Source organism: Festucalex cinctus, chromosome 3 (genome assembly GCF_051991245.1).
Source record: "Festucalex cinctus isolate MCC-2025b chromosome 3, RoL_Fcin_1.0, whole genome shotgun sequence".
Taxonomy (NCBI): domain Eukaryota; kingdom Metazoa; phylum Chordata; class Actinopteri; order Syngnathiformes; family Syngnathidae; genus Festucalex; species Festucalex cinctus.
In genome coordinates this window covers 19,573,703-19,595,034 of record NC_135413.1, presented here as the reverse complement: position 1 = coordinate 19,595,034, position 21,332 = coordinate 19,573,703, and the positions used below count along the sequence as shown (strand labels likewise).

General features: G+C 39.2%; 1 protein-coding gene across 2 annotated transcripts; it reads left to right on the top strand.

Moving 5' to 3' along the window:
* Positions 1 to 402: 402 nt before the first annotated feature.
* mbtps1 (membrane-bound transcription factor peptidase, site 1) lies at positions 403 to 19,666 on the top strand. 2 transcript variants are annotated; one of them, XM_077516466.1, is made up of 23 exons: positions 403 to 719; positions 4,960 to 5,525; positions 5,765 to 6,028; positions 7,027 to 7,239; positions 7,358 to 7,468; positions 7,594 to 7,703; positions 7,986 to 8,102; positions 9,371 to 9,438; positions 9,719 to 9,821; positions 10,400 to 10,551; positions 11,315 to 11,476; positions 12,243 to 12,387; positions 12,531 to 12,719; positions 12,799 to 12,971; positions 13,070 to 13,185; positions 13,929 to 14,085; positions 15,937 to 16,061; positions 16,168 to 16,245; positions 16,801 to 16,941; positions 17,055 to 17,186; positions 17,309 to 17,435; positions 17,710 to 17,840; positions 18,836 to 19,666. In XM_077516466.1, exons 2-23 carry the CDS (start codon positions 5,309 to 5,311, stop codon positions 19,030 to 19,032), a joined length of 3,228 nt encoding a protein of 1,075 aa, XP_077372592.1. In that variant the 5' UTR covers positions 403 to 719; positions 4,960 to 5,308; the 3' UTR covers positions 19,033 to 19,666. The 2 variants fall into 2 exon arrangements, with proteins under 2 accessions (XP_077372592.1, XP_077372590.1); XM_077516464.1 differs by having other exon boundaries at positions 404 to 719; positions 7,024 to 7,239.
* Positions 19,667 to 21,332: the final 1,666 nt, after the last annotated feature.

Here is a 21,332-nt window from a genome sequence, read left to right as displayed (position 1 = left end):
GCTTTCTTAATGAATTAATTAGTAAATAAAACACTCAATATGATTTATGGCAGGGGTGGCGAGATCCGGTCCTCGACGGCCGCAGTCCTGCAGGTTTTGGATGCTTCCCTTCTTCAACACAGCTGATTCATGATCAGCTCATCAGCAAGCTCTGCAGAAACCTGATAATGAGCCTGTTAATTGGAATCAGCTGCACTTCGAGTAGGGACATCTATAAAACCTGCAGGACTCCGGCCCTCGAGGACCGCAGTTTGCCACCCCTGATTTACGGCATCTGGACTGTTGCCGGTTTTTACACAGTGAAACAGCGCCTACTGATGGACAACATGCTAAATGACCCGTCACTGGAAGTGCTTGGGTTGCCAGATCCGAGAAAGTCCCACTATGTAAACCGGCACACTATTTGCACGTTGATTAGATGCAATCAAGATTAGAATATGATAATTTTTTGTTTTTGTAAATATTAATACAATATTTTGATTTAGACCGTCTATATTAGTGCATTTTTAACAGAGGTGAACGTGAGCGTTAAACCACTCCGACCTGGCATCCAATCATGACGAGACGTCAGTAGTCTGCAGCTGTAGGTAACGACTGCTTCTAGCTTTTGTCCGAGGAAAGCTAAACACGGAACCGAGACGGTAACTGTGCGTCACTGCAAGGAAGGTAAATAATAAAACCCCTTCGACAAACGAGAGCTACGATACGGAATTATCTTGGTGAGTAACATCGTAATTGTGTCATGAAAAACAACGTTTCACGAAAACGACTACTAACCTAGCTAGCATATGCTATACATGTGATAGTTTGCTGGCTCAATAAAGCCTTTAGCACACTTTGCATTAAATTGACAGTTTAGATGACGTCTTGCGATATTGCATCGCAAAACTGAGCACAAGTCACCTCATCTGGAGATATTTGCCATGTTTACATCGATGAAGCTGTTACAGTTAAGGTATTTCCGTTTCTTAACAGCTTTGTTTTGTTTAGTTTCAGTGGGAAATTGGTAAGTTGTTTTTTTGTTTTTGTTTTAGTTGAACTATAAAACGATTAAACTGCTCTTGTACGGTATTTCTCATTTAAATATAACTGTTGTACACTACAGAACGTGTGCTTGCGTTTGGTTTGCTTAGACGGAAACGAATTTTAATTAGTTTAACACAAAATCACTGGAAGTCACCCCGTTCCCTACATTTCCAATCACTTTTTGTACCTGTAGGTATAATAATATAGTTTAATATAATATAATATGGCCAATTTGTATTTCCTTTTGTTCCAATGTGTTTTGTTCTCTAACTTCTCTCACTTATTGTTATACTGTACCAATAATGTCTTACTAATACAACCGAGCTGAATTCACTGATCAGGAGGTCAGGGGTCATTCTTGTTTCTAATTAGAGACAAGTGGTCCCCAGCCCTAGAATTCCCAGCTCTGTCTGAAACCGCTGTCCTATTTTTATAACTCTGTAATATTGTTATCTAGGCATACATCCTACCCCAAGCAGGAACTAGTGATTGAGCTCACCAGTTAAGTACATCCCCGAAGCAGATGTTGAGCTACAGGTTTTAATTCCTGTATAACTAAGACACTGATCAGGAAGTTTTCTATTGAAAGGAACAAAGGTGGAATTTCCACACATTTTTTTCATGTGACCCCTGTGGGAGAATAAGAAAAGGAAAAAAAAAAAGTTAAAAAAAATCCTATATGAAGTAATGATCTCAGGTAGGTTAAAACTTTCACCATCATAGAACTCTCTGCATAAACAAATACCCACTTGGTCCTGCCAATAGCTCTCTGTGTGAAAGGTGCCGACATGATTGTTTGTTTTTTATTGATGGCCAGTCAATGAGGAATGGGGGGAATAGCGGATTGGGCATGGAAAGGAAAACCTGACACTGATTACAACAGCCTTGTTGTGTAAAAAAAAAAACAGTTGTGGCTGACATGTATTTTTGTCTATTATTTATCGTACAGATCAAGGAAGACTTCAAATCGCTTGTCTTTCATCTATAACAAGTTGCAACAAGATACAATTAAACTACTGTAATTTTACGACCATAAGGCACATCATATTAAAAAAGGTGCAGTGTCAGTTAGGGCTGTGCAGTTAATCTAAACAAAAACAGAACGGAACCAAGAAGTGGCTGAGGAACGGGGAAACGGTTGTAAATGAAAACAAATATGTCATACCCATTTTGCTAGGATAATAACATCATCCATTAGCCTATTTTGAGAACTCACCTCTACTCTAGCTCATACAGTAGACTTACTAGACTATAAACTCTTTCATGCTGTCTCCGGAATTTTTTCCATAGACTTTTATTTAGTTTGGGGTATTTCCATAATAAATAAATAGTTCCAAGATCACCATAATTCCCTCTCCTCATGTGAATTCAGGTTATGAAAAGGGTAAACCAGGGGTCCTAAATGTGACACACTTTATTTATGAAGTTCTACTGACGAGCTTCAAGCCACCATTAGGTATGCACATCGTCTCATCACATCTGAACAATTGAAATGAGTCGACCTAACTCATAACAGTGAAAGTCCGAGTCCACCCTCCTACATATCAGCCATTTGCGTCGTTCAGTGGGAGGCTTGGATGACAAAATGTTTTACCAAAACCACATTTGAAGATTGAAGTGCAAGAGTAACTATTGCTGAATGAGGTTTCCCAGTGGATCCTGACATTGTGGAACATTGTGTTTTGGGTGTGATTGAGGGCTTGGTATATGATATGTGCTTGTAAAATGCTCCTCATCGGGCACCTAACATGCTGTAATGAGTGTTTGCTGCATTACTCAGGAACATATTCTTAATCATACACCTTACCAAGCTAAAAGGGATGTTTGTAGAGCAATACAATGTGATGGGACACTGCAAGGAAAGTTGACTTTCATAACGTGAGCCCGACCCATAGTTAGTAGAGCTTAGTGGCTTTAGCCAGTGTGCAAGCATGTATGGGGGCTTTGTGTCTCAGTGGGTATGTCTAAGTGTGCCACATTGTCGTCTTTCAGTTGAGGAATTCACGCAGTAGCTATTTTAGACATTCAAAATTACCAATGCTGCAAATAGTAGAAATTTCTTACTCTAATTTAATGCATTAGTAAAAATATGAATTTTTACGTTAAGAATTGAATCCATTGCAGTTACACTAAGAATCTGTTTTATTTAACATGGCCTTATAAAAACAAAATAATAATTTAAATCAATTACAACCACAGTATAGGCTGTGTAAATAAAGTGAAAAAACCCTGACACTCACGACATTCGCATTGTTGTGACATCCATCCATCCATCCATAGTTGGATGGATGGATGGATGGGGGGGGGGGGGGGGTGTAATCGATATATCGATATTTTGAGCCCAGCCCTATTATCAACAGTGCTATAATTTCCACAGTTTGCATCATTATTTTGCACATACAAAGGACACTCACCCTCAAAAAGGGTAGCAGGACCAAGATATATATTAAGATATTGTATACACGTTTAATAGCATCAGCTGATTACAGATTTGACATTAAACCATGGTTTAAAAAGTCAGTTTGAAAAACTGCTGAAATCTTCGAGCATTATAAAAAAACAAAAAAAACAAAAAAAAAACAACAACAACTTAAATTTGGATGTCTGTCTGTAATGTCAATGCCTCACCAGCAATGAACCCGTGTGTCTTTTGTTTTTGGTGCTCTATGAGTTCATGGCAGTGCTGGTTACAGTATGAACTTCAGTATGTTCCTAACAACAAAAGTAACAATCATGTGAACTTGCTTCTCAGCCTGCTATTAACATGGGTGTGCCATACTCACTACAAGAATAACCTGTGCCACACCTGTATATACCAATCAAAAATTTCTTGTCGAAGTGTTGAAACTTCTAGCCGAGTGGTTAAAGTGGCTTAAACAGGTGTAGTGCTTTTTCTTTACATTACTGGTTTGAATACCACTGTGATCGTGTACATTTTACTAAGTGGAGTAGTGGACCATAGATGAGTTATGTTTATGTATGTTATGTGTTTCTGTAAAGCGCATTGTGATAACTACTGCTGTTTGAATGAAAGCACAACTGTAGATAAATACTTGTATCACTATTTGCACCTACTCCATAGTGCAAATATTTGATTGACAACTTGTTGACAAGAATCGTCGAATAAAGGGAAAGAGCGATAAACATGCGATTTGAACTGGATGAGAATTGGATCGGTTTTACCAAGTGATTGTTTGGTATTGTGCTTTTGACTCATTGATAAGCTTGTGGAATTGGCCTTGTTGAGCTATCAATATTTTGCGGGGTGACTTGTTGGAGAGACCTGTTCTATAATTATAGTGTAGCTGGAAGTAGCTGGATAGTTTTATTGACATTGATCCAAACAGGCCAAACAGGAGCTCTCATCCACTTGCACAAGACTGTATCAGCAATATTTATTTTTATGCATTTGCACCAACATTGTAAGCTTCACTGCCTGACAGTTTATTTTGCTTGCGACTTTTGTATCTCTGTAAAACGTAAATAAATAAATAAATAAAAATGTTGTAGTCGTTTACTTGCTTCACATAATAATGGTATTTTGTAGGGGAAACCCAAATTGTCAAGTTAGAAAAGATTGCCTGGTCACTCTGTCTCTCTCCATCAATTTGAACATACAATATGTAGCACACCACTTCCTATTTTTTCTTTCATTCTCTATTGTCTGTATGTGATCAAGAAACAATCAAAAGCTGCACTTTTTTGTTGTTGTTAATGTAAATGTAATTGTATTTTTCTACTGCAGAGCAAAGCTGAGTTTAAAAATACATTAGTACTCACTTTAGTCGGGACAGCACCAAAGAACAACTAATTCGAGTCATTAGCCATCTGTTTTTGCTGGCATAATAGTGACAGCATTTTCTCATTTCAAATGTATTGTATTTTGGCCATGCTTCAATGCGGCTTGACTATTGTTTTCTCATTTCTTTCCAGATTTAAATAAAGAGAGGACATCGTTTATTGATGCCAACTCCACCGTCATCCCTTCTCCCGCCATCCTCGTATTCTTCCAATTTTCCAGAAAGATTAGCTCCTCCTTTCTCAGCATGGCATTTGTGTTCCTGCTCTGGCGGTGTCACTGAACTCCACCTTTGCCTACCACCATGGAGAGAAAACGCAGAAAGAAATTATTATAGCTGCTCAGAACATTTTCATTATGGACTACCTTTTAGAGCTCTGGACCTGACATGCTGTTTGATTCCCCAGACCCTGATACACGTTTTAGCTGCTCAAAACTGAAAAGTGCAACTGCAACGGATTTTCATTGGGATACTCAAAACACATGATTTGTGCAGTGTCACAACCCAAAATGCTCCTACTACCAGTGTGGACCTCCATACTTATGGGACTGCTTGCAGGCTTCCTGCCTTTGGTGGGGATGGAGCCATTGCCAGAGGGAAAATCTGGCTCTGGTCAAAGCCCTAACGTGGAGTCTCTGAACTCTAACTACTCCCATCTCACTCTCAAAGTGGAGTTCTCCTCTAAGGTGGTGGAACATGGTAAGAAGTAATCATTTTCAAGCACGTTATTATTTCATCTCATCTGTATATAGTTGACATGTCCAGATGAAAGTTGGGTAATTTAATTTTTATCCATTTTTGTGTTTTTAGTATATAGTTTTTAAGGTAAGGTTAAGATGGAAATAATTCAATTAATGGTGATCATGAAACAGTTCACTTTCATTTGTATTTTGTAACTGCCTGTGTCCTAAAACAATCTCTCCACACTTTGCCGCCAGAGTACATTGTGGCATTCACGGGGTATTTCTCAGCCAAAGCCCGAAGCCTGTACATAAGCAGCGCCTTACGGAACACAAAGGATGGAGCATTGGAGTGGCACATTGTTCCCAGGGAGAACCCAGCTTCTGACTTCCCCAGTGATTTTGATGTGGTCCACATTCGACAAGCTTCGCCCAGCAGTCTGCTGACTTTGGAAGACCACCCCTACATCAAGAGGGTCACTCCACAACGCAAAGTGTTCCGTTCACTCAAATACATTCCTTGTAAGTCTGAATATACTGTACTATTATGTAGGACAATATCACCTGCTTAAAGTAATATGAACAGTGGATTTCTGAATACATGCCAAAATCTGTTTACCTGCTATACAATCCCTGTTTATTGAATCAGAGGATGTATTTTCGAGTAAGTGCGAAAATAGGAACAAACACAGCCCGAGTCTGGGTGTGTTGATTCTGGATGGTGAAAGTCTGTCTAAATATATTTGTGTGCTGGGGGATGGGAGAGGGACAGAGACCGTCTGTTTGCTTGCCCACAGAGAGAGAAGGTGAGTTAGTGTTGTGGGGCTTGCCTGAACAGCAGGGTATGGCTTGTGCCTGGCACTGGATAAAAGACATCAGTTCAGCGTGGGTTATTTCATTTTTTTTTTTTTGTAAATTTTAGCAAAGTAAAACTAATGTGTTGACGTTTGAAAATAAAAGTACTAGACAGTGGCTAATACTTAGGCAAAATAATAATTGGCAATTCTAGTTACAGTTATTTATTATTTGTGTCATTTAATGTAAAATTGTTTCCAACTGTTGTAAAAATTGGAATCAAGACTTATTTCTTTGTCTGGTCTTAATTTGTTTTTATTATTATTAATATTTTTTTATTGTATTTTATTTATTGGTTTAATTGGAGATGTGATTACTTTCAGAGACTCAAAGATTCTGGGTAAGCCCTTAAAAATGCCCTGAAAAACAAATGATTGAAGAGACCCAGCCAGGCCTAAAGCATTCCAGTGGAGCTGTGCTGCTGTTTGCAAAATGACCTTGTGACAATATGGTGTAATTATGATGATACTTACTGAAACATTGCTGTTGTGTTCAGCTCCACGCCATTGTGAGATAGAGGGAACAAGAGATGACTTGCATAAATCCACAATTTATCTGTTATGAGCAGTCTGAACATGTGGTTCAAGATAATCCCTAAATAATTATAATGATTAATAAATATATGAACCTGGAGACTAAATTGTTGCATTTTGTTTGCGCAGCAGCAGAAACCGCTGCACCCTGTAATACCACAAACAGGATGCAAAAATGGCAGTCGTGGCAATCGTCCCGACCTTTTCGGAGGACCAGTCTGTCACTGGCCTCAGGTTTTTGGCATTCAACTGGGCGCCACTCCAGTCGGCGCCTTCTGCGAGCCATCCCCCGCCATGTCGCTCAGATCCTGCAGGCAGATGTACTGTGGCAGATGGGACACACTGGTAAGCCTGAAAGAACAGTTTTTTTTTAATTAGGAGAAGGGTGACTTAAACATGATGTGAAGGATCAAAATTGAAGGTGTTGAAATTGTCATTAATGTATGGGTGTGGACATGTGTAGGTTCTGGCGTGAAGGTGGCAGTGTTTGACACAGGTCTGAGTGAGAAACACCCACATTTTAAAAATGTGAAGGAAAGGACCAACTGGACCAATGAGAAGACACTGGATGATGGTGAGCAGTATAAAAATATGTTGCCAGTGCTAATGTGTTTTATCCCGACTGTCAAAATGAATCAATATTGTAACCACTTGGAAGAAAAAAAGGTTGAATAAGGCTTTTTATTTATTTGCTTTCAGGCTTGGGTCATGGCACGTTTGTAGCTGGAGTGATCGCGAGTATGAGAGAGTGTCAGGGCTTTGCTCCCGACTCAGAGCTGCACATCTTCAGAGTCTTCACAAACAACCAGGCATAGACTTTAATTTATCTTATACGATAATACTGGACGACATGATGCTTTGGTTGACTGGTTAGCACATCTGCCTCTGTTAGCACAATTTGTGGGTTCAAATCCAATCCACACCTGAATGTTAAACACCTCTAAATTATTGGAATGTATATGCATCCTATTGTAATAATAATTCACCTTGCAACAGATGCAGTAAGCTATTTTTAACATCCAATTAAACATAAAATCCGAGTACAAATGATTGTGTGTGTGATTCACCTCTTGTATCATTTTACCATGCAGGTGTCATATACGTCATGGTTCCTTGATGCCTTCAACTATGCTATCTTGAAAAAGATTGACGTTCTCAATCTTAGCATTGGAGGCCCTGACTTCATGGATCACCCTTTTGTTGATAAGGTCAGACACTCGCATATTTGTTAATAAATTGAAAAATCTGTACCGTAATCTATCAGTGAGAAATATTCATGTCGGGTAGACGCGCACGACACGCACTTCTGAGTTTGTCTTTACTCCTCAATGACAGGAGGTTAACATATTTCATATCTAAATAATTTCAAGAAATGTATTGATATGAGCACATTATTGCTATCTAGGTAAATACAACTCTGTCTGTGTAGATTCTCAGTTTACACTCATGCAACCTACAACTCTATTGTAGGCATCCCCAGGGGACACATCTAGGGACATGTATAAACATGTAAATTGTACATTTATAAAATTTAGAACTGAAGAAGCCTATTGGATTATAAGTGTAATGTCAACGATGAAAAAAAGTCCAGTTACTTGACTCAGCCTTTGCCAACACCCCCTTGTATGGCTTATATTTTTAAAGAATTTCAGAATTTTCAGGGGAATTGCCTTCAATTCTAAGTGTGGATCCTCATAACAAACAAACAAGCTCTTCCTTAAACATCTTTCTCATCCATTAAAGTGTGTTATACAGTAGCTAGTTTTATTCACAATAATTCTACCATAAGAAAATGATGACGTCATGTTGGGTTGTTTTTGGTGGTAACAGTGTGACACAATTAAAACTTTCCCTCTACCACGAAACAGAACACCAATAAGTATATAGGGAACCCCTGTATACTCTTGGTTCAGTAGACAGATTCTCCAACAGTATTTGCTGATTTCATTTAATTTAAAAACATAAAAACTTGAATAACATTGAGCTATGATGGCAGAACCGTCATAATTATTTTGTTGCAAAATTTCAACAGCTTTGAAAGAAATTTTCTGACAAAAAAAAAGATGCAAATAAACTGCCAAATATTTATTATATTCTATAATATTGAATGAATAAAATTGGGCTCCAGCAGGAAGGGCATGTGTTCTCATCCAGGGCAAAAGGGCATGCGCTTGAGCACCACTAGGGGTCTATGTGCGCTTGTATTTAGGGCAGCTGTGGTAATAATTTGAGTATGGTGGTCAAAAATGTTTGCTAATTACTGGATGATTAGCCCCTCATGCAGATTTATCTTTTTTTCTTTGAATTGCTTGAATTGAATTGTTCAGACACTAATTGGTATACAAATCCACATTTTAAGACGAGAAAACCTGATACTTTATCAAGTGTGTCATCTTGTTTTCTGATTCATATTGTAGCGCTGAAACGTACTGTCTCCTAACCACTGTTTTTCCTGTCTGTATTGTTTGTTGTGCAGGTGTGGGAGCTCACTGCCAATAAAGTGATTATGGTCTCTGCAATTGGCAACGATGGACCTCTGTATGGGTATGATAGTCACTGCATTGATGACATCACACTTCAGTTAACACACAACTGTTTTAACTGAGAAAAAAAACATTCCTTGGTAATCAGTGGCACATAGGCTGTTATTTTTGGACAATATCTCCTAACGACATGCCGCATTTGAGCTAAAATCCTAAATAAATAAAGACAAGGTACATAACCCACATTAATCGAAACGGGGACATATAGTGGGACTAATCAAGAATTTTGCTGGTCAGTCCTGCCACATGACATGCAAATAACATGGACCTCTTTTCATTAGAACTCTCAACAACCCAGCAGACCAGATGGATGTAATTGGAGTTGGTGGGATAGACTTTGAAGACAACATTGCAAGGTTTTCATCTAGAGGCATGACCACCTGGGTGAGTCTATGCGGGAGTACTCTTGCTTCCATATAAATTTATCGTTAATTTAAAGGTCTGATGAAAGAAGTTTACTTAAAATATTTTCACTTTGATCTGGAATTAGTCAGCCATAGTGTAAAAGTTCTTGAATGGACGTACAGGTATGTGTACAGTGCAGTACACCCCTGATGCTACTTGAATTAGTCTGTGGCCAAAGCAGACATCTTGCCTGGGATATGATTAAGATTTTGCTCTCCAGATTCTTACTCTCCTTCTGTAGCTGAAGTTTAAAAGAAGTGCTCAGAGTGAAAAGATCATCGGCTCTCCATTTGTTTATTTTTTATTTTTTATTTTTTTTTATTTTTATTTTTTTTACATAAATCTGCTTTCAAAGTATTTCCCTAATCTTTCCATTTTATTTTGTTTTGACCTTGTAATTTTTCCTTAATATTCATCCACTTCAAGACACTGTTGCAATGACAGACAGCAAGTTTATTCTGTAATGTATAATACTAGGAAAAAAACAAAAAACTTAATTCAAAGCGACGAGTTTCTTTCAGTCTTGTGTCTTATATCTGATTCACATCTCTGTGCAGGAGCTGCCTGGGGGCTATGGCAGGGTGAAGCCAGATATTGTCACCTATGGTTCTGGTGTTAGGGGGTCGGGAATGAAGGAAGGATGCCGATCTCTGTCTGGAACCAGCGTTGCCTCTCCTGTGGTGGCTGGAGCTGTTACACTTCTGGCTAGGTGAAGATTAAAGCTGATACTATCGAGTCTTTTTAAATTTGATTATCCTATCGATTATTCCATCAAATAATCAGCCCTCCCCCTTTTTTTTTTTGTTTGTTTTTTTTGTTTTTGTTAATCCATTAACGTTAGTTGAACTGAGTGGATGTAACTACTGTTTTCTGTGCATGAGCATCAACAAAATTAACACCAACAGAAATAGCCCATACTAAACAGTTAGCAATTACGAATTGCATTAACATGCGAGGGATTACCATATAAGGTAAACATACTGACCACCATTTAGTTTACGCATCATTTTATCTACATGAGTTTAATTGATTGGTTATAGCTACTATGGTAATTATTTTACTTTTATTTTCTGTGCCTGTGCCTACTAGCGACAATAAGCGGAATAACTTTCTGTCCAAAAATGAAAAATAAAATACAGCAAAGCAGTATAAAAACAAGAACCAAAATAATGCACTGTGTTGTGGGCAGCCAGTGAAGTTCGTGTAGGACGGACAGGTGTGATGTGATTTCTGTGAGGGGATCTTGTGGGAGTGCAAGCAGTAGTGTTGGACCAATTTATCTTTACGGGTGGATTTGTTGATTAAACCAGTTTAAAGCGAGGTGCAGTAATGAGCTGCTGTGCGGTGCAAGTCTGCAGATCACCACTCAATTCAAAATAGGAGCCTATTTTTTCTTCCTGTTTTTCCTCCCCTGATTTTAATGTCTAGAATCTGACACTACATTAGTCACATGCCTTTCCTCTGTCCGACAGCACTGTGCTGAATCGAGAGTTCGTGAATCCAGCCTCCATGAAACAGGCTCTGATCGCCTCAGCCCGCAGGCTGCCAGGAGTCAACATGTTCGAGCAGGGCCATGGGAAACTGGACCTGATCAGAGCTTACCAGATCCTCAACAGTTACAGACCTCAGGCCAGGTAAGGCCTGTCGCATCAAGTAACCAACTGAAAGACCTGAAAACAAATTTTTGAATGATAAATGTGTTGCGGTTTTTAATGTTTTCCTAACATACCTCTCTATGTATAATGCAAAAGGAGATTGTGCTCCCACTATTGCTTGTAAAAATTCATACGGATGGTAGTTCACATCGTGGCTACATCAACTTGTCAGATGGATAAATAATGTGGCTCAGTCTGATTAGGGCCAGATCGGATTTGGACACTTGCTAAAAAACAGTCTGGACAGTCAGCCCCAAAAATTGGATTTGAGGAGGAATCCGATTGGAGTCAGCTATTCACATATATATTATGCAATGCACATTTTAGTTGAGCGGCTGACTGGTCAAATTCAGATAAAAACACAATTCCATATGAAACTTATTGCATGTTTTTGCAATATGCATATTGCATGAGCCAATATTGTAATATCGATATTTTTTCGATATATTGTGCAGCCCTACGTGCTACGCCTATGTCCCAAATGTTCAATGTTCTTGTTGCTGTATGAAAGTGTGGCTCAAACTACCAGACACAAATTAATTGGGTTTTTAAGGTTAACATGACCAATAAAGCTGATTCTGATATTGCCAACACAAGCCTGAATGATTTTTTTTCTATGAATTCTATACCATAAAGTCAACAAACTATCACAAATTACTCCAATTTGAAAGGGATATATCTTGTGTTTAATACATAACATTCAAAATCATTCCATCACAAATAATGTGTCCCTTTCTGCTGTCAGTCTTTCTCCCAGCTACATTGACCTGACTGAGTGTCCATACATGTGGCCTTACTGCTCTCAGCCTATCTACTATGGAGGAATGCCCACCATTGTGAATGTCACTATTCTTAATGGCATGGGTGTCACTGGCAGGATTCTGGACAAGGTAAACATATTTCTGAATCGAACTTTAAGATGATCTATTCCGCTCATCTTGTAGCTTCGTGTAATTATTAGATGACAATGACGACACCGTACCTAATGTGGTTTTGCTTCATGATGATGCCTCTAAATTTGTCTCTCCTTCAGCCCATTTGGCAGCCCTACCTTCCTCAAAATGGGGACCATATTGATGTGGCCGTCTCATACTCGCCGGTGTTGTGGCCATGGGCCGGCTACCTGGCTGTCTCCATATCTGTTGCCAAGAAAGCTGCATCCTGGGAAGGGATTGCCCAAGGCCATGTCATGGTGACTGTGGCATCACCTGCGGAGAATGATGTAAGGCAGTCAATGGAGACACATTTGTTGTTTTTCATTTCTGATTTGCACTGATTTATCTACCCATCAATTGTGTCAGTCGGAAGTCCAAGGGGAACTGACCTCAACAGTGAAATTGCCCATTAAGGTGAAGATCGTCCCGACTCCTCCACGCAGTAAAAGGGTATTGTGGGACCAGTACCACAACCTGCGTTACCCACCTGGCTACTTTCCACGTGATAACCTCCGCATGAAAAATGACCCTCTTGACTGGTATGTGTCTGATTTCAACAAGTCTGATTTCACTTAACGAGATACATTTTCTGACAACTCAATACAATGCTTTTTTTCCCCATCAATTGTATTACTAGGAATGGTGACCACATTCACACCAACTTCCGTGACATGTACCAGCACCTGAGAAGCATGGGGTACTTTGTTGAAGTGTTGGGTGCTCCTATCACCTGCTTTGATGCCAGCCAATATGGTAGGAATATAGTTGAATATCATACCTACGTACAAGTCCCACTAAGAAACAGACAAGTTGGACAATATGAGCGAAATCATTTTGACATTGTTTTCAGTGTGCAAAGAAATGAGCCCGGTGTATGACAATCATGGAGTCAATCACGCTGAACATTGCAAAACAGTGTGCACATTTATATGGCGCACAAGCAGACGTAGCAAACTTTTGAATCGAGAGAGATGACAAATATTTTGTCGAGTGTAAGAGAGTTGTGTGGGTTGCAGCGTTAAGTCTTCGTCATTATTATACTTACGGACCAGCCAAGCCATCCAGTTGGATGACTCCTTTTATAATGTTAAATTGTTAATATAAAATATTAACGTTGATTTGACAAAAGGGACAGAGAAGCACTTATTTTCTAATTATCTGGAAAGAAAAAAATATTTATGCGTATCTCGATGATCCTGAGGGAGAAAAACTTGTACAAAAAGTTTGAATGCTTGTTTGGTAGTAGGAGAAAAAAAAAAAAGAGTAAATCTCAAAACTAGAGGGAACGTTTGTTTTTAATGTCATTGTTGTTGCTTGCTTATTAAAACAAATTAAGTGCCGAGGATTTAAAGAGCTGAACTTATGGGACAAGTTAGACAAATGACAATGGTTTTGAAATTTTGACACACTTTAAAAAGTGCATTGCTTAAGTGTTTGCTACAGCTTTAGAGAATTAGTAGAGACAAGCAATGTGTACTCATTGACTTTTTGACCAGGCACATTGCTGATGGTGGACAGCGAGGAGGAGTACTTCCCTGAAGAGATCGCCAAGCTGAGGAGGGATATTGACAATGGGCTTTCACTCATTATTTTCAGTGACTGGTACAACACTTCCGTCATGAGGAAGGTCAAATTCTATGATGAAAACACCAGGTACTCTCTACTTACTCTTTATTGCTGTCCACAACTACAACATGGTTGATTGATGTTGCAATGACTATACAGTTAAATGGGTCCTTTCAACAGTGTATTGTACAGCATTCACCTTATAACAAGATAAGCTGTGCTTTGGAAACGTTTGAATCGATGCAAAACGTACCACATTGTTACATTCAAGACTTACATCTCCTCGTTGCACCATTCTATTACACCCAAGCCTTTCTGGCATTAAAAGGGATTACGTACAGTTAAAAATAGACTTTGCAGCTTTGAAGGGATATGCTGAGGAAGCCGGTTTTACATGAATGAGTTTGACTCATTCATGGGCTGCTCGTTTACAAATGGGTTTATTGGACATTTTAACAATCCTTGCCGTTATTGTGAATTAGATTTATTATTATGAAAAATACAGTGCTGTTATTTTAATATCATCCATTTCCTGAAATGAACTCACATGGCTCTGTGTGGTGTCAGGAATTCCTAGATGAGGCCCGGAAACTGCTCTTTAGTTTTGTCGGGAAAATGTATCCAGAATGGAATTCCTTCTCCCTAGGTCTTGTAATGTTCGTAGGTGATGTTGTATCCAAATGACATTCCTTTACACCAAACTTGTCTTTGATTATTTAATGGAACAAATAAGAATTACAGTGCTCAGCATAAATGAGTACCGTACACCCCAACAAGTTTGTCAGAACACATTTAGTTTCCTTTCAGAATCAAGATTTGTTTTTCGTTTTTTTAACGTGATACTGTACGACAAAATATTCTCACAAATGTGGGCGATTGATTGCAAACAGGATTTATTAATTAGTACGCGTACATAAAGTAGTCCTCACAAATTTGTTGAACATTTTTCACAAATGAGTAGACCCCTAGAAAAATGCTGACGACTTGTTAATTCCAGGCCTAGAAGACATGTTGCTATCCTTAAAAGTCATGGAAGTCATAGAAAATACTAAATGTAGTTGTTTTTATTGTGGGGTGCATTAATTTTTTTGCACTACTTAATTTGATTGCTATTACTGAACATCTGTGCATTCTGTTATCAACCTTGCTTTCATGTTGTGAGTTAAGCGCATATCGAAAACCTCAAAATTTTGGAGCACTTTCTCGTGTTTATTGAGATATTGGACACAATCTTTAATTTTTCTCAAAGCGGGTGTACTCATATATGTTGAGAACTGTACAAACACTATGGTCGAGTAAAAACATCAGTCCGTCTCTTGGTAGAGCAGGAAGTCTTGCGCCCCCCCACCCTTGTGAGATAATGGGTTATAAACCGGTGACAGTCCCCCCTTCCCAGGAAGGTGTGTCCATCATAAAGTGTCCGTGGCCTAATATGATTGCATTGTTATTCAGTGTCGTCAGTGTTATCAAAACATCTATTGTGTGTGATGGGAGGTTATCGTCATGTGTAGCTCAAGCAGCGGCATAAGAATATGTGTTATTGTGCAAATAGCAGTTAAAACTGAATGAGTTGTCACATATTTTAAATCACAAAATGAATATGCATATGAATATGTAACACTAATTCTATAAATTTCTGGAAGTTTTTCCATCTTTGAATGCTCACTTGTACGATAAACCTAGGAAATCACAATGGACCATTACTGGTCATGGTCATGTAGTACAATTTGTTTCCTGCGCTTTGGTTTTCAATGTGTTCAGTGCTTTTGTTTGTAAATACTTTTAATGTTGTACTTTTTAATTCTGTGAATCACATTGAGTTACATTGTGTGTGAAATTCACGATATAAATAAAGATGCCTTGCCTTGCCTTCAGGTCTACTGTTGCCCACGGAAGTACTGTATGTCAATTTCTTGTCTTTTCTTCTGTCACTTACAGGCAATGGTGGATGCCAGACACAGGGGGTGCTAATGTGCCCGCGTTGAATGACCTGATTTCAGTGTGGGGGATGGCTTTCAGTGATGGGCTGTACGAGGGCGACTTCACTCTGGCAGACCATGATAGTAATAAACACACACATACTTTTGTGTTTAGCTCTACTCCGCTGTCCATCTGTCATGTTTTTATATAGATCAAAACTATTAATAATCATGTTCTCCCTCTTGCTAGTGTACTATGCCTCAGGCTGCAGTATAGCTCGTTTCCCAGAAGATGGAATAGTAATTGCCAAGAACCTAAAGGACCAAGGTACGCATTTGTGCAGCTGTCGCATTTTAACTCTCAGCCATTTTCACTGAAGCAACCCCTTTCGCTCCTGGCTGTTTCACTGGATTTTGACAGATATTGCAAGGCTCACAGAATATTCTGTTCTTTTGCTATAAAAACATGGAACCTACCAAAAGAAAGATTAGAGTCTCTTCTTTCATTAGGACAAACAAGTATATTTCTATCTCTTTCCGTTTTGCAGCAATTAGCATTAGAATATAGCTAAGTTTCATCATTATTCACAAACCTGTTTAAAATTGTAGCGAAAACTGCTTGTTGCAACATGACCCTGGTTGATCTCTTATACTCTGCTGCCACCTGCTGACCGTTTTTTTAACTACCATCGCTTCAACTGTTATCTTCAGTTCAGAGGCTGCATCAAAGCCTTCTGTATACCCTAGCATATTTTTAAAGCGTATAAATACGTCTTTGAGACACTGGTAATATTTAAAATAGAACGTATTTTTACGTTTTGGGGAGCAAATGAGTTAACCAGGTTGTGAAGAGCTAATGTTTATGTGTGTTTTGTTTTCAAAGGTCTAGAAGTGTTAAAACAAGAGACTGCAGTGGTGGAGAGGGTTCCCATCCTCGGACTCTACCAAACACCATCTGATGGGGGAGGACGTATTGCCCTATACGGTGACTCAAACTGTATAGATGACAGCCATAGACAAAAAGGTAACTTTGGTCTGCTTTGTATCGCACCTTTTATTTATATTTCTTTCTAACAAGCTTTGCTAATCCACAGTCAACTATTTTTGTTTGTCTATTTTTGCATGCCGTTTTCTCAGACTGTTTCTGGCTGTTAGACGCTTTACTTCAGTACACATCCTACAGTATGACACCTCCCAGCCTAAGCCACTCCCACAGTAGGATGGCACCTCCCACAGGGACTGAGCACCCAATGCCACAGAGATTAGAGGGTAAGCAGGGAAAATACAACTATTTACCTTTATTTAAATGGTTTTGTATTTATGTAGACGAAAGACAAGTTTTTTAGGAAGAGTACAAAAAAAAAAAGTTATTTTTCTGTTCCTCCTAACAGGAAATCATCTTTATCGCTATTCAAAAGTTCTGGAAGCTCATCTTGGAGACCCAAAGCCTCGCCCCCTACCAGCCTGTCCACATCTTTCTTGGGCGAAGCCTCAGCCCCTCAATGAGACAGCGCCCAGGTGGGATTGACAAGACTTCACTTGCATTTATCTGCACAGTAACATTAAAAGTCATCTGCAAGTCTCTTTGTCTTGATGGATGTTATGACAATTCACAGGAAGAACATAATGATGTAATGGTCGCTTAGATGCATGTTACCTTTCAATTCCGCAAATGTCACAAATCCATTGATGGAGTGTCATTATTCTGCATGCTGCTAACATTTAGAACAGCTTTGAGTTTAGATTGTTTTTGTTTTAAATTCTGCGTGTGTGCCCTTCACTTTACTTTCAGTAACCTATGGAAGCACCAGAAGCTTCTTTCCGTGGATTTGGACAAGGTGGCACTGCCAAATGTGAGGCCTTACCGTCCCCAGGTCCGACCTCTTTCCCCCGGGGAGAGTGGGGCCTGGGACATCCCTGGAGGTGAGCAACGCTTCTGTTTTTGATAGTTGGGTTTTAAATTGTCTGACTCAAGTGCTAAATAAATGCATGTCCTTTACGAATCGAACATTTTGAGGTTTACAAATAATGTGGTTGTAGGCATTAAAATCACTCTTGGAAACCCTTTCATTGCACTTCTGAATGTATAATGTTAGCTACTCACCAATTGAAACAAGGTTCATCATCCTTTTTGGGAAGGTGCCAGTTTACTTCAGGATGGTGTCGCAGTTGGATATGGCTGAAAAATTTATCGTGATATGAGTATTTAATATCAGTCGAAAGATATTGATGTTATTATTATTGTTATTATCATCATCATCATCATCATCTTCCATCCATCCATCTTTACCTATTTTTTTTAACCATTATTTAACCAGGAAAATCCCATTGATACTGAAAATCCATCTTTCCTTTCTCTGTCCTGACAGTAGGGGCAGTATAAGTAGACTAAGAACAAAAAATACATTGATTCAAGACAAAACAAAACACAAGTATCCAGAGGAAATATACTATTCAAAATATCTGGTAGTAAAACCAATTTTCATGGAATGTACAATGTTTTTGTTTACATTGTAATGAAGGTTAATGCACAATGTTGTTTACATCCATGCTCCTCAAACAGCGACGCAGTAAAGTTACATTTACCTTCATTCGTTGTTCATACACTGTAGGTGTTGCAAACTAAATACTCTCTTGGGTTGCATGCTTTACAATAGACCAACCAGCTCTCCAAGTATGGACATGCTTGAAATTAGTTTCTCTATTTCTGCCATATTTATAGCACAGTGGAACCCTGCATACTTGTGGTTTGGCACTCGCGGTTATCTATTCATGTATTATTGTTCAATATTTATTTATTTGAAAGTAGATTGCGGAGGGCAACCCCCAATTTTTGCCTCTGGATAATTCAATTGGTTGTTCTTTTATAGCACAGTATCATTTTGCAGTCAAATAACTTTGCCCTTCGATTTCCACAGGAATAATGCCTGGTCGTTACAACCAAGAAGTGGGCCAGACCATCCCGGTGTTTGCCTTCTTGGGGGCGATGGTCGTCCTGTCCTTTTTCGTGGTCCAGCTGACAAAGGCCAAGGGCAAACCCAAGCGCAGGAAACCCCGCATCAAACGCCCCACATACTTGCAGCAGACAACAAGTGGGAAAAACCCCACAGTTTGACCCCTTTGGACATGTGGTTGAACTACTGCGCGTGCCTCCATAATGTGTACATTGCTTAAGGAACAATAACCTTGAACGCATGAAGCACAACAGGAGTCAAATGGCATCTTGAGGAAGACGAGTTTGGCAATTGGAGCCTTTACTATAATTTGTCCATAACGAGTATCTTGAATGTGACAAACAGTTTTTGTGCCAATTGTCCTTTTACGCTATCAAAGTGTGTTTGTGGTATCATGGAACTGTTCTTGCAACACACAACTGGGTTTTCTTCTGGGCAGCCATTTTAACGTTTTCGTCTCTGTTCGAGATTATTTGACCAAATTTAAATATGTTTGACTTTTTATATTTATTAAATTTGTTTGTACCCTAACACATACATGCACGCAGAGGCATAAACGTGCACAGACTGTCCGAAGAATTGTATGCACTTCATGCATACAGGTTCATTCCCGTATCAGAACCATTTGAAAATGTTGGTCGTATACATCTGTTTCTATACTTATCCCCTTCTGTTTTTAAACTTTGTACAATAATCTCTGGATATATACTATTGATCTCCTCAAAAACAACAGTAAGAGGCTTGTTCAAATATACTTCATCAGTAAATGAAAATAAAAAAGCATAATGAAACATACTCTGTATAATTTAGTCAGCAACTGGTAGAAATGCATTAGAATATCTTGGATATTCAATATTCACAGAGGTTACCACAGTATTTGATTGCACAATTGAGAAGGAATATTTCCATTTCTTCCCGCTGGCTGATCAGAGTCTGGATTGATAAATGTCATGAGTCACTCAGGGATTTAGTATTGGTTATTAGCTCAAATCAGTGATGCAGGTTGATTTCATCAGAGGTGATGTGCAACAGGTCTGAGCCCTTTGCAAGCCTAATAGGCCAGGTCAGCCTGTGAATTTGTCACCCGTCCACACTGGACAACTAATCTCCCCAGGAACCTTGGGAAAGTGGGAAATGACTCGGAGGCCAGCTAGCTGTTCTAACAAGATTTGGGAAAGCTGGTGGCGGCGAGAGGTCACATGCCCTTTTCGCTCCAAGTTTCCCAGATGCCAGAATGTTCCTGTCAGGCCAATCAGGTCAACAGGCAGTTGAAAGAGACACCATGGCGACCTTTCTCCCCACCAGCTCTTCCACTTCTCCTGCTTTATGTCCCAGCAGGCTTTACTGCCCACACTAGTCCATCTCCACAAGAAGTCCGACCAAACACCCAAACCCCAGCTGCCCCATGAAAGATTAAAAAAAAAAAAAAAAGTGTCATGTGGTCAAGCAAAGATATTTAAATTGTGACCTTACTTGGATCTCGACTTTAATACCTGCGACCCGTGACCACTTAAGCCATTTAGTGACATCCTGTCCAAACCTTAAGATTACAATTGCAGCATCTTGGCCTTTTTCCTGGCCCTTTGACTCAATCTGGAATCAGTCAACCAGTGTTTTTGTATGACAAGGGTCGTAATAGAACAAATCATATAAATCATGGTCACCAGTGGCCCTGGTCGGCTCTATTTTGTTGGCTTATTACTATTTTTACAGCAAGTTTGCAGTTGACAGATCAAATATTTAGCAAGTTTAAATTTATTTGACTCTGACATACCTCCACCTTTCTATTTATAGTGCAGTATAGCTACCGTATTGACAAACAGTTGTAATCCTTAAAGTGGAGTTTGGGACAATTATCTTTGCGTGTGTGTGTGTGTGTGTGTGTGTGTATAGGTGTGTGTGTGTGTGTGTGTGTGTGTGTGTGTGTGTGTGTGTGTGTGTGTTGTGTGTATGTACGTGTTTCAGCATGACTTTGACCGTTTGTTTTTACACATATATCCTGTCCTCGGCCACTATAATGGGCCATAATATGGAGAGCAGCTTGCCATATGCCCTGTAGATGTACATTCATTGACGCCGTGATGAATTGTATTTTGACAATGGCGCCATTGATTGCATTTGGCTGTTACAACTTAATTTTTCAAATGGAATTTACCAAATTTGTGGCTAATACGACAAAGTCTAGTATGTGAATAATCCATTTCTATTGTGAAACCTGCCGCCAACCAGACAAATCTTCCCTATTCAACCAAATTGTACAGGAGTCAAGTTGATAGCACATCTAGCTCACAGTTATGCAGGGAAGAGTTTGAATATTGGCTCTGGCCTTGCTGTGTGGTGTTTGCAAGTTGCTTCTTCTGCTTGGTTCGAAGACTAACTTTGTGGAGGTGTGAATAACTTGTTTATTGTGTTTATGTTCTTATAACATTTATGGCGCTTACATTTTTTTAAAGGTCTTTAA

Excerpts from the sequence above, each read along its gene's own strand:
- mbtps1 (XM_077516464.1), top strand. The coding sequence starts at position 5,309 with ATGATTTGTGCAGTGTCACAACCCAAAATGCTCCTACTACCAGTGTGG. Across the intron at positions 6,029-7,023 it reads TTCACTCAAATACATTCCTT|CAGCAGAAACCGCTGCACCC; the intron begins GTAAGTCTGAAT and ends TTGTTTGCGCAG. Across the intron at positions 16,942-17,054 it reads TGACAGCCATAGACAAAAAG|ACTGTTTCTGGCTGTTAGAC; the intron begins GTAACTTTGGTC and ends CCGTTTTCTCAG.